The 13,286-nt window shown below is 44.8% G+C and overlaps 1 protein-coding gene across 1 annotated transcript in view; it reads right to left on the minus strand.

Moving 5' to 3' along the window:
• Window positions 1-223, minus strand: part of GOLPH3 (golgi phosphoprotein 3 (coat-protein)) — a 54,088-nt gene extending 53,865 nt beyond the window's left edge. Inside the window, exon 1 of the mRNA XM_006896789.1 lies at window positions 1-223. Within this exon, the coding sequence (XP_006896851.1) occupies window positions 1-223 (223 nt within the window).
• Window positions 224-13,286: the final 13,063 nt, after the last annotated feature.

Below are 13,286 nucleotides of genomic sequence, written 5' to 3' on the forward strand. Positions count from 1 at the left end.
CTCGGTCCTTGAGGCCCAGCAGGAGCACCTCCTCCATCAGGGTCAGCCGCGTTTCCTTGGAGTCGCCCTTGTCGTCGTCGTCCTGCTCGTCGCGGCGGCTCTGCGCGTCGTCCTCGCCGTTGCCGCCGCCGCCGCCCGCCGCCCGCTCCTTGTCGGCCGCGTTGCGGGAGGCCTCGGTGCGCCGCTGCACCAGGCCCGAGCTGCGCTGGGTCAGCGAGGTCATGGCTCCGGCCGCGACGCCGGGCCGACAGGGACGCGGCACCTACCGGGTCTCCCTCCCCTGCCTCCCGCGGCCCGCGACCGCGGCTTCCGTGTTAAACCCGAGCGCCGGGGCGAAGTCCGTCGGCCGCGTGGCGGAGGGCGGTCATAGGGAGACGGGCTGGGGCGGGAGCGGGAGCGGGCGCGCTGGCCGTCGGCGGGGCGGCCGAGGGGACTCCTTCCTGAACGCAGCGGCCGCGGCCCCCGAGGCAGCCCGAGCTCCGTGGAGGCGGTGGCAGCGGAGGCGCCTTTCCAATATGGCGGCGCCGGCTGACGTCACCGGAGGATGTGGCAGAGCTGGCGCGGGGCGGACCCGGACGGAGCCGGAAGCAGCGGGCGGGGAGACGGCGACGGGCCCGGGCGGAGACTCCCCGCTGCCGAACCCCTCTGCGGCCCTCGGCTCTCGGCCGGCGCCCGCCCTCCCCTACGCGGCCCTCGGCCCGCCTCCAAACCCCCCGCCTGCCGTCCCCTACTTGTGACGTGTGCTCTGTGCGCCCGCCTCCGGCGGCTGCGGCAGCGGCGGGGTGCTGCCACCTGGGAGGAGACACATGGGACTCTTAGAATTCCACATCCCACGAGCTTCGGAGTTGGCTCCGCTGCCCAGGGGTTAAGGAGCGAGCTTAGAGACCTCTCAGGAGGTTGCAGTGACTTGGCTCTCCACTGTCGGCGCGAGGAGAGAGTGCACTCTCTGCGTGGACTTCCGGACCTTCCAAAGGAACGCCAGGATAGAACTTAAAGTGGACTTTTAAGTCGACGGGGTGTTTTATTATGAAAGGAGAGGTTACAAACATGTCTCACTTTGTTAGACTTTGCCTTCCCGCCTGACTTTGTGCTATTAAGTGGCCAGGGCACAACGAGGTTAGTTAGTGCTGTGCACATTAATACACAAGACCTTGATGGTCCTTTTATAGAAATCATAAACCTGTTGGGTTTCATGCCACGTCTTTGTACACATTAAATCTCCCTCGATTTAATTACTAAGTTGAATTCTCTTGGTGTGCTTGACAGTTTGTGCTAATTAAACTAGAAGACAGATGTTCAACCTGAGGGGGAAGGTGGTTAAAGGGTGGGGCTTGTAAGTAAAACACTACCTTCGGGCTTCGGCATCGTATTGCAGGGACGCTGCTTCTGTAAGGAATTGTGCTGCCAATGCAAAGGTGCACAATTCGAATCCACCAGCTACTCGACAGGAGACAGATGAGCAGTCTTCTCCATTGAGACTTCGTGCCTCTGAAAACCCTCTGGAGCAGTGGGTCGGTTCCGACTTGGTTGGTACACAACAACGTGTACAATTTAGCAGAGAGATCTGTTAGGGTAACCCAGAAGTTGCACCCCTAAACCAAGGGCGATAATGACTTGCTGGTGACTCAAATCGAACAGTAGCTCCGCGAAAGAAAGATGGGCAAATTCCTCCTTTGCAATTTAAAGCCTCTGAACACCTGATGCAGCGGTCAGCTGTGAGTCAGTTATGACCAAATGGTAATTTCTATTCTTTTGTTTCATGTCTTTTAACAAAACTTAAATTATCTTTACTTGGATTTTATTGATCATGCAAAGGCATTAGACAGTGTGAACCATTATAAATTAAGGATAACATTGAGAAGAGTGGACATTGTGCAACACTTTTAATTGTGGCCATGTGAAACCTGTATATAGACCAAGACAATGGTTTGAACAGAACCAGGGGATACTCCATGGTTTAAAGTTGGGGAGTTTTTACCTTTATTCCTATTCCATCTCTATGCTGAGCAAATTATTCAAGAAGCCGAACTAGATGAAGTATGTGATAATCTGGACTGGAGCAAGACTCATCAACAACTTGCAATAAGCAAATAGTACAACCTTGTTTGCAGAAACTGAACAAAACTTGAAACACTAGAGATTGAAAACTATATATTGGATCTCAACATCAAGAAGGCAAAATTCCTCACCATTGGATCAGTAGGAAACATCATGAGAATGGGAGAAAGATTAAAGTTGTCAACTGGATTCACAGTGAACACTCATGGTAGTTGTGATAAAAAAAGCTAAAGACATGTTGTGCAGGCAAAAACCTTGCTCTAGCCTGTACCATCTTCATGATTTCCACCATGGGCAGGACCACTGTTGCACCCAGTTGTTCATCTAAAGGCCAGCAGTTCAAATTCACTAGCCAGTCTGCAGGAAAAGGATGAGGCGATCTGTTTCCATAAAGATTTGCAGCTTTGAGAAATTTAGGAGGCAGATCTGCTACATTAATTTGATGGGTTTGACCACACCCTTCAGTGGCCCTTGAGTGGCACAAATAACTTAAGCTCTTGACTAATCAAAAGGGTGGTCGTTACCACCCACCCAAAGGCACCTTGGGAGGCAGAACTGATGATTTGCTTCCAAAAGATCACAGCCTTGAAAACCCTCTGCAGCCTTTCTCCCAAGCACACACAGGGTCATCACAGTTGGGATTAAACTTGATGACAAATAGCAACCACCACCAGCACTCAAGGAGTCCCTGGATGCCAAGGAGTGCAGGATGTTGTTCATCAGACTCACTGCAATTATTACTACTTCCATGCCCTCTCTGTGCCCTCCTTTGCTATCCTGGCCTTGACCATGCTGGCCTTGCTCCTGCTACTCTGCCTGGGCCCAGGTGATATAAATGGAAATAAACTCAGAATGATGTTTCAAAAGCAAGAAGCAAAACTAACTATGAGATATCATCTCACCCCAGTAAGAATAGCAAAATTTAACAGAACAGCAAACATCAAATGCTGGTGAGGTTGTGGAGAAACTGGAACCCTTATTCACTGTTGGTGGGAGTGTAAAATGGTGCAACCACTCTGGAAGGCAGTATAGCGCTTTCTCAAAAGTTGCAAATTGAAATACCATTTGACCCAGCAATTCCACTATTGGGAATTTACCCTAAAGAAACCATAACTGCCATCCAAGCAGATATATGCACACCATGTTTATTGTGGCTTTGTTCGCAATAGCAAAGAGCTGGAAACAACCCAAGTGCCCATCAAAAAATGAATGGATAGAGAAATTATGTTATGTTCACACAATGGAATACTATGCAGCATTGAAAAACAAGGAACTCATGAATATTATGCAAAATGGATGACCCTGGAGGACATTTATGCTGAGTGAAATATCTCAGTCACAAAAGGACAAATAGTGCATAGGGCCACTGTTGTAAAATGGGACTGACATGAGGGTTGAGGGAAGACAGAAAAGGAGGGGAGGAATGATAAATATTGCATTGAAACAGCTGAGGGAGAAAACTGTTTAAAAAGGGATACATGAATGGGTATTCTTGTTATTACAAAAGTCCAGAGTGAAGGGTGCATAGTGGAGTGGACTTAGGGGGGGATTGCATAACAATGAAAGAGTTTTTCTTTTTAAGGAGAAGAGTGAACTGGGTGGGGGAGAGAGTAGGGAGGGAGAAAAGTGCAACAATGAATGACTGGAAACCCCTAAGTCTCTGTAAACTTTCATTAAAATTGTTGTTGTTGTTGTTGTTGTTGTTGTTGTTATGTGCCATCGAGTTGTTTGCGACTCATAGCGACCCTATGTACAACAGCCCTAAACCCTGCTCTATCCTGTGCCAATCTCATTGCCTCTGACACACCCATCCCGATTACCCCACTCACTGAATCAATCCACCTCATAGACGGTCTTCCCCGCCTGTGCTGTCCCTCTACTCTACCCAGCATGGTGTCCCTCTCTAAAGACCTGTCTCTCCTTACAACATGTCCAAAGTATGTCATACGAAGCCCCAGAATCCTTGCCTCCAAGGAGTAGCCTGGTTTAACTCTCTGTAGGATGAATCTGTTTGTTTTCTTGGCAGCCCATGGTACATTCAATACTCTTCTCCAGCACCACAGCTCAAAGGTGTCAATTCTCCTTCTATCCTCCCTAGTCATTGTCCAACTCTCCAATGCATAACAAGTGATTGCAAAAACCATTGCCTGTATCAGGTGCACCTTAGTCTCCAGAGAGACATCGTTGTTCTTGAGTACTTTAGAGAGGTTCCTAACAGCAGACTTTCCCATCGCAATACATTTTTTTTATTTCCTGGCTGCTGGTGCCAAGAGTGTTGACGTGGAGCAGAGCAAACTGAAGCTGTGAACAATCTCAATCTCTTCGCCATCCATCCTGATGCCACCGATTGGTCCAGTGGTGAGAATCTTTGTCTTCTTGACATTGAGCCTCAGTCCATACATTTTTTTCATTAAAATTAATTTTTTTTTTTTTTGGTTTTCAGGTTTTTATTGGGGGTTGGAGGGGAGGGCCCATTCTCGGAGGTGCTCACAGTTTCTTCAGCCACTCCAGGCTGGGACCCAGGGGTGGTTGGGCACGTCAGGCATGTTCCCATCATCTCGGAGGGGCACTGGGTAGCTGTAGGGGGTGACCTCATTGATCATGGAGGCATACTTGGTGTAGGGGCTTAATGAGGGCAGAATTGAATTACAGCGAGACCGGAGATGGTGAAGGACACGACCAGCACCGGCTCCTTGTCCCAGGCATTCTTGAGGAAGGCTGCCAGTCTAGTCGCCATGGTGGCCTCCGCGGCGGCGGCAGCGGCAACAGCAACAGCAACAGCCTAAAATTAATTTTTAAAAAAAATTTTTTTAAAGCCACACTGAGAAGCGTCTGTCCCATCGAAGACTAAAATAGCTGTTGAGGAGAGCAAAGCAAAAGATTCTTGGGCAGCCTCAAACTCCAGAAGTGATGGTTGGGGGACCGTTTCAGCCAGAGCTGCAGCAATGGTACCAGCAGTTCCTCTGCGTGGAATTTGACAAAGTAAAATTTGAAGATGAAGTCACCTCCTGGCTAAACAGAAATTGAAATAGGCATGACTATTATAGGAAGTACCACCAATGTCACTGTGATGAAGCTGCAGCAACTGGTCCTTAAAACTTCAGGCATAACTAATAAAATTTAATAAAAAATAAAAAAAATTTTAAAAAAAAGCAACCTTCAGGCATGAGGGGAGCTCTGGTGGCCTAGTGGTAAGGAGCTGCAACTACAAGGCCAGAGGCGCACGGTTCAAATCCACCAGATGCTTTGCCAGGGAAGGAGGGACAATCTCCTCTTGTACCAGTCGGATCTGATTTGACAGTACACTCACACAAAAATAATAAAATTGTAAAAAAATCTTTATTAAAAAAAACAAACTTCAGGCATGAACCCAGCATCAACCATGATGGCTACTAACCTTCACTTATGACACAGTGTACAGGAACCAAGACTGATTCATATATCACACACTCTCAGACTGGTTTCTAACTTGCTATGTTGCAACTGATCTTTCCTACCTACTGTTCTTGACTCTTCTGTGACAAGAAAAGTGTTAACTAAAGAATATCATACCTTTTCATATTTCATGCAGGCAGCCCAACAATTTTATTTTTTAAAAAACAACAACCCAGGAATAAAAGCATTTTGTTTTGGTTTTGTTTTGTTTTGTTTTTAAAGAGTGAAATGTGCAGCTTCTGATAGGCTAGTCACCTTGGAAGAAAGGCCTGGCTACCTGCTTAATAAAAGCCCTGTGGAAACAGCCACGGGTGCCTCATGGAGCACTGCTTTCCATGACACATAGAGTTGCCACGAGTTAGATAGTATGGAGGTTTTGCACAGTGCAATTCTTTTGTTCTTTCACCTTTTTTTGGTCACAATTTTTCCCGATTTTTTTTCCTTGGTTTTTCTGTTGTTAGTTTGTTTTTAATGTTCTTTAGAATCATCATGACTAGAAAGAGAGCTAAAGATAAAGAAGGAAAGGAAAAGGCAGGCAGGGAAGAGAAAAATAGGATACTTCTTGTTGTTATGTGCCATCGAGTCACCTGCGATGCAGTGACCCTATGTACAACAGCTGTGAAGCCTGCCCTGCCCTGAGCCAGTCTCACTGACTGATTCTAATACACCAACCCCTATTGCCCAGTTACTTTGTCAACTCATCTTATTCGGGGTCTTCTGTGCTGTCCCTCTACCCTTCCAACCATGATGTCCTTCTCCAACAACTGTTCCCTCCTGTCCATGTGCCCAGAGTATGTGAGATGGAGCTTCAAAATTCTAGCCTCCAAGGAGAAACTTGGTTTCACCCTCTCCAATACAGACCTATTTGTTCTCATGGTAGTTCAATACTCTTCTCCAGCACCACAAATGAAAGGTGTCAATTCACTAAAAGACTACTTGGGGATTTAAATATATATATATATATATATATATTATTTAACTAATAACAGTGATGGTTTATTTCCTAATGACCGAGTAGATGCCTGCACGGTCCTCAGTTTAGTTGCGTTGCTGTGGGGCTGATAGTTTCCACACAGACTCAAACTATCGTCAAGTGTCACTACTGCACCTCAAACCCACAGAGGGCAGCCTGGGTGTGTGGGAAAGTTAGCACATAAAGCTGATGAAAAGATGTCCTTCTCCTCTCCCCTCCAGTGGGTTGTTCTGTGCCCCCTTTGATGACTGTTCAGTGGCAGTCAGCTATGGCAGGCTCAGGAATGGAGTCATGATTTCCTTCCTCTACCCCTTCCTCTAAGAATCCAATTGCTTCAGACAAGAAGCTCCAAACAAAAGATTCTCCAGGCAGGAATTCACCGACTTTTAAACTAAAGGCCTGTCCACTGACTCCTGATTGGTTTAAACAAGAAGCTTCCAGCCCACAACTGATTGCTAATTCACTCAAAGTGACCAATCAGCAGACACCTGATTGTTAATTCAATCAATATGACTAATCAGCTTAATTAAAACAACCCAATCAGCTTTGTACCTGATTGTTAATTAAATCAAGACAACTTACCCTTGGAATCCAACTGCTTCAGACAAGAAGCTCCAGACAAGAGCAACCTTGCTTGCTGAAAGTTAGGACTTAAAGGAAGGCAGCTTTCAATTTGGATTGTATCTCAATATCAAGAATGCAAAGATTCTTACCCCTTGACCAATAGGCAACATCCTGGTGGATGAAGAAGAGATTGAAACTGTGAACAACTTCATTTCACTTGCATCCACAATCAATACCCTTGGTACCGGCAGTCAGGAAATCAGGAGGTACATTGCACTAGGAAAGTCTGCAGTTAGAGACTTCTCCAAATTATTGAGGAATAATGATGTCATTTTGAGTACTAAGGTGTATCTGATTCAGGCCATGGACTTTCCAATCACTTGTTATACATGTGAGAGCTGGACAATGAAATGAGATGAAGGAGAAGAACTGATGCTTTTGAGTTGTAGTGTTGGAAAAGAGCACTGAACATCCCATGGATGGCCAAAGAACAAATATGTCCTGGAGAGGGTGCAGCCAGAGTGCTCTTTGGAGGCAAGAATGATGAGGGTTCATTTCACATACTTTGGCCATGTTGCTAGGAGGGGCTCTTCTTAGGAGAGGGATATAATATTTGGAAGGACAGAGGGTCAGTGAAGAAGAGGAAGACCCTCAACCAGGTGGATTGACATAGTGACTGCCACAATGGGTCCTAGTGTGTCAGAAAGTGTGAAGATGCACAGGATAGGACAGAGTTCAAATCTTTTGTTCATAGGATTGCACCAAGTCATACTTGACTCATTATCACCTAATAACAACAATAATAACAATAACAATGACCTCTTCCTCCCTCTCTCTCTTGCTTTTACTGCCTATAGTTATACTGTCTGATAAAATAGTCACATAAAAACTTTTATCTGAGTTCCTGTTTTCCAGGGACCTGAGGTTAAGGCACTCATTTTACCCGAGAAGAGGTTAAGTAATCCAACACAGCAAACTGTAAAGCTTCAAGGATAGCCAGGTCTTTAAATTTAATCATTGAGCAAATATTTTATGAACATGTATTACCCATTACCACCAAGTCAATTCCAACTTATATTGACCCAATATAACTAAGAAGTGCTTCCTCCCCATGGTTTCCACAAGTGGAATCTTTGTGGAAGTTGACTGCCACATCATTCTCCCAAGAAGTGGCTGATGTGTTGGAACTGCCAATCTTTGAGTAAGCAGTCAGCAACTTTACTGTGACCCTAAGACTCTTCAAGGATACAGTAGACAAAAGACACAGTCATGGCTTGTAAGAAGTGTACAGTTTAGTGGAAAACATGATATTAAGCAAACCATCATACTAATCAGTGCTGCTCTTGTTAGGTGCTGTTGACTAGAACATATTAGGGCTACAAAGCTACTGCTCTTTTCCAGACTAGCCTCTGAAATGATTCAACCACAGAAAGCAGAAGCTGTGGCTGTTTTTTTTTTTCCTATTAGTGATACAAAACTGCTCTACCTCCATATCCCAGGAATCTGAGCCCCCAGCCCACTTTCTTATCTTGTAAAAAAAAAAATCTATGAATATCTCCCTCCCAATTTCCTTGTAAGACAATATAATCCCCTCTCTAACTTTAAGTGCAGGCTGGTTTTCTGCTTTAGAGCCAGCTCTCAAACCCACCCCCAGCAGTAACTACTCAATAAACTATCTTGGCCTGAACTGGGTTCTGTCCTTCTTCAGCAACCTTACATTTCTGGTGCCAAAACCCAAGAGGGGAACCTACCAGGAGGCAACAAAACCTGATTCACTAACTTACTTTCTCTCTCTCTCTCTCTTTCTCTCTCTCCCTCCCTACCCTTCTCCCTCTCCCTCTCCCTCCCTCCCTATCTCTCTCTCCCCCTCCTCCCACCCTCCTTCCATCCCTCCCTCCTTGCAAGCCTATTCCATGGAGATTAGAGATCTCTCTTGAGCTTACTTTACAAGCTCAGTGGCAGCCAATGACTGGTTTGCGCCTCTTACTGCTAATGTGAACAAGACTAGAGTCTGTAGAGTCTGCCCTGATTCCATATTGAGATTCTCTGGAAACTTTACCAAATTGGCTTCTGTCTCTCTTATGTAACCTGTCTTTTTCTCCTGGCCTAAAGGCACCTAGGATGTGCTGGATCATCCTAATTCTTGTCACTCCTCCAGGGGCTTGATCCACCTCCTGCCTGCCTCTCTTTGACAGGACACACTTCTCTGGGGCTTTCTGACTCTTGTCGTTGCTGACCTTCAGAAAAACACCAGACCAATTTGGAGTAAGTGGTGGCAGTTCTCCTCTCTCAAGTTTTTTGCTTTCTATGGACTCTAAAAGTCCTAGTTCTAGGCCCGGCAGATCCCTCAGGCACCTGGGCTGTTCTCTCCCGATGCTGGGGATGCCCACGTCATGAGCAGACCTTCTTCTCATGAGGACAAAAGGGAAATAGGGGATGCCTTATTCTCTTAAGGCTCCCTCTCTGTGTCTCTGGGAAACCCCACTATTTAACACTATCCACACTAACCCAGCCAGGAACTGAAGCCAAACATTTTCACTCTCCACTTTTCTCTCTCTTTCCTCTACTCTTCCTGGTCAGCCTTTTAAATCCTCACAACTAACCTCCTAGTTAAAAAGAAATCTCCTGCAACTAAAACATCACTCTCCTCCTATTCCAAGCCTGTTCTTGTAGTTGTTGTTAAGTGCTGTCGAGTTGTGGATGACCCATAGTGACCCAATGAATGAAAGACCTGAACATTTGTATAACTTTGATCCTTTCTCCAGGTTCATAGTGTTTCTGGAGGCAAGCTATTTCAGAAGTTGATGCCACTCCTGCTTCCAAGGTTGTTTTAATTAGGGAGCTCCACCAAACATTGTTCGTCATGGATAACCATTATTGCATTTGACACATCAGTGTTCAGCTTCACAGCAACCACGAGTTACCTCTGTACGGCAAGTGGACAGATCAGAGCTATACAACCTAGAAGAATGTTTGACCAAAATAAATTAAAAACAGGACTGAGGGCCACGGATTAAAGTCACCCATCTTTGGCTTGGTAGCATTACTTTCTGTCCACTGGGCCAACTGATCTCTCTTTATGCTGTTGTTGTTAAGTGCCGTCAAGTCATAGACATCTCATAGCAACCCTCTGAACGAAAGACCTGAGCTTTGTATAACATTCATCCTTTCTCCAGGAGGCAAGCTATTTCAAATAAAAGATCACTTTCCCTCCTTCACTGATCCTAATAAATCCAGCATACTATCCTCCCCCCACCTCTCCAGACCAAAACACATAGGCAAATCTGCCAAAGTCCTGCACCCCTCCCCTCCCTCGAGTAACAGTCGCTATTGCCACAGGAAGTAACAGCAATAAGCAAACAAAAAAGTTTACAAAGATAAGCCTACACACTTTTTGCTCTTACAAAAATAAATTTCTAAGTTTTGGGTTTTTATTTCTATTGTACTCAGAGTATTTTCCTCCCACCTTAAATTTTCAGCTCAAGTTCAGAGAAAAAATTTTCCCCCAGATTTAAAGAGCCCTACAACTTTTAAAACTCCCTAACTTAAAACCTAAGTCTCAGAAGAAAGAAAAATAGTAATAAATTTCCATTCTATCAATCAGTCTACCCCCCCCAATATTGGAAGGAAACCTCAAGAAAAACCTTTTTAAGCCACCAAACTAACTAAAACTAATTTTTAACTGCTGCTATTTCAGTATTCAACAATAAAAACTTAGACGACGAAAAGAAGGAATCGTTAAAAGCCCGATTTCTTAAAACTGATATCGCAGAATAGCTTTAATCCAGAAAATGCGCCAAAAAAAGCCAAACCAAGGCTTTTTGCTTCTAGTGTAAAAAACACCCCAAACCTCAGGATGATGATGGTCCCACAAGCCATAAATACAAAATATGTTGCAAGGAAGTAAAGGACAGAAGAGAAGTTTCCTACAACTTGCTTCCAATGCAGTTCTCATAGTCTCTTGGCTCAGTAATCTCCAAGCCAGTCTTGGTGGCGGAAGAACAGACTGACAGGACCCTGGCTCCAGGAGTGATGAACACAGCATTACCATATACCTAGAGAAGGCTTAAATATGCATGGACACTGCTGAGAAGATATTCACTTTCTTTTCAACATGAATATGAGTTATTTAATCTTACGATCTTTCAGTAATCTTCTTTCCCCCCTCCAACTTCTATTTTAAGCATTAGAAAAGAACCTACAAATAAATATCAAACTTCTCTGTTAAACTGCACATATTATTTTCCTATAAATGTCTAATTATATCTAAAACTTCTATATTTTTATCAAAAGTAAATATTAAAGTTCTTTTCACTCTAATATTTCAAATAGTGTTGAAAAGTCATAACTCAATGCCAGTAAATCTCAATATACCCCCAAAGTTAAAAAGCAAATAGCCAGTGTTTAAAGTAATGACTACTCTTCAATAACAAACTTTCTCCTAAAAGTATACATAGCTTAATAACTCACAAACCCTACAAAACACCTTTTAAATACCATCTTTTGAGTTCTAAATAGTACCAGCCCAATCCTCATTAAAAAGTGTTAACTTTATCTTCCTCTATGACAAAAGGTAATCATAGCCACTCCTAATAATTGGACTTCAGAAAATTACTTCGAACCCCAACAAAACAACTCTCATAGGTCAACTAGCAAAAAAATATAAAATGTTACCTGCCTACTTTAAATTAACAGCACAGAAGCAAAAGGCAATGTTTCCTCCTCTTATTGTAATCACACTCTTTCCTTATCAAATAATACCATTCAATGCTCCACTTCAAAAGTATCCTTTGTCTAAAAAGGAAAAGGCCAAAAGCTGTTCCATTATGTGACATGGGCATTGGAGAGGGGAAGACAACCTCCCACTTCCTCCCTTGGGGAGTAGAGGCACAGGGAGAGAAGGATGATGAGACACTTTAGGACACTGGACATGAGTTTTTCAGACGGCCACGGTGAGGGCTTGGAAGGAGACAGGAATGAGACAAGGAAGGAACCAGGCCATGCATGAGGACCTGACACAGAGAGAACCATCACACCCCAAGCCAGGCACTAGGTGGTGGAGTGGGGCAGCGGCCCTGGTATCCCCCACTCCGAAAGAAGGAAAGATGTGGGGGAATGGGGGAAGTTGGTCTACTGGACTTGGGGGCGTACAGGAGCCTCACCTTCAGCATCATGCCTCTTCCACACAGTGTTGCCATGCAGCCAGGGGATGGAAGGGGTCGCTAAGCCCTTTCCTTCCCCTCTGAGAAGGTGGCAGGGGAATGGAGAGCAGGGAAGCCAAGAAGCAGCTCCTTTGGGAGCTTAGCTCAGGTGCTTCATAACAAATCAGAAGGGCAGGAGTTGCTCAGAGCCAATGAGAAGGAAGCCTCACCCTTACATAGCCCAAGCCTCACGGAGAGGTGGCATCATACATTCACATGCTTCTCACCTAAGTCCCCAGGGTCCAAGGGAGAAGCCCCCAGAACCCCTTTTCTTGAGTGTAGGGGTGGTGGTGCTGCAGGGGCAGAGCTGGGTGGGGGTCACCAGACTTTTTTCTGCCCCTTGGGCAGTACAGTTGGCATTTGTTTTATAGACTCTTGTCTTTGGAATGGGGGGTGGAGGGAGTGTTTCAATCTGTTATAAGTTCTGTGTTTAAAGCAGAAAACTTATTAATGAAAAATATAATACATATAAAGAAAAAAAAGTATCCTTTGTCTGTGACAACTGAGCTTACCACTGCTTGCTGACCAACTAATGCATACAGCTAATATATATATGTGTACCTTCCTCGGCCCTCTTACAGTAGTTTTCTTAATGTCTGGTCCTTGCCTCATGTGATTTCTCTCTAGTTTTCTGCAGGAACAAATGAGAGGGAGCCTTGGCAAACCACACAATCTGTAAACTCCTTGTATTATCAACTGAGTACCAACCATTACCTTCCATTGTCGCACCTGCGAACTTCACTGCCTAAAACCAATAGACTTTCCTCTCTTTTAGATTGTCACCCCCATCCAGCAGGAAGTAGTTACAGAGGAGAACTACAGTCCCAATAAATAGAACAAAAAGTTGAAATATTAAGGCTGCAGAGCTACTCTCCCTTCCTTTCCCAGAATAGCTACTGAAATGATCCATGGTTTAGACAGAGCATAAACATAAATGTTTTGAAGGGAAAAAATAAAGTATTCTAGAACATATGAGCAAGAGCCTATGGTGATGAAAGAAGAAGTTCAGGCTGCTTTGAAGGAAATGGCAAAAAATAAGGCTCCAGGAATAGATG

This window comes from Elephantulus edwardii, unplaced genomic scaffold (assembly GCF_000299155.1).
Source record: "Elephantulus edwardii isolate Elephantulus edwardi_28Jun2011 unplaced genomic scaffold, EleEdw1.0 scaffold00191, whole genome shotgun sequence".
Lineage (NCBI taxonomy): Eukaryota > Metazoa > Chordata > Mammalia > Macroscelidea > Macroscelididae > Elephantulus > Elephantulus edwardii.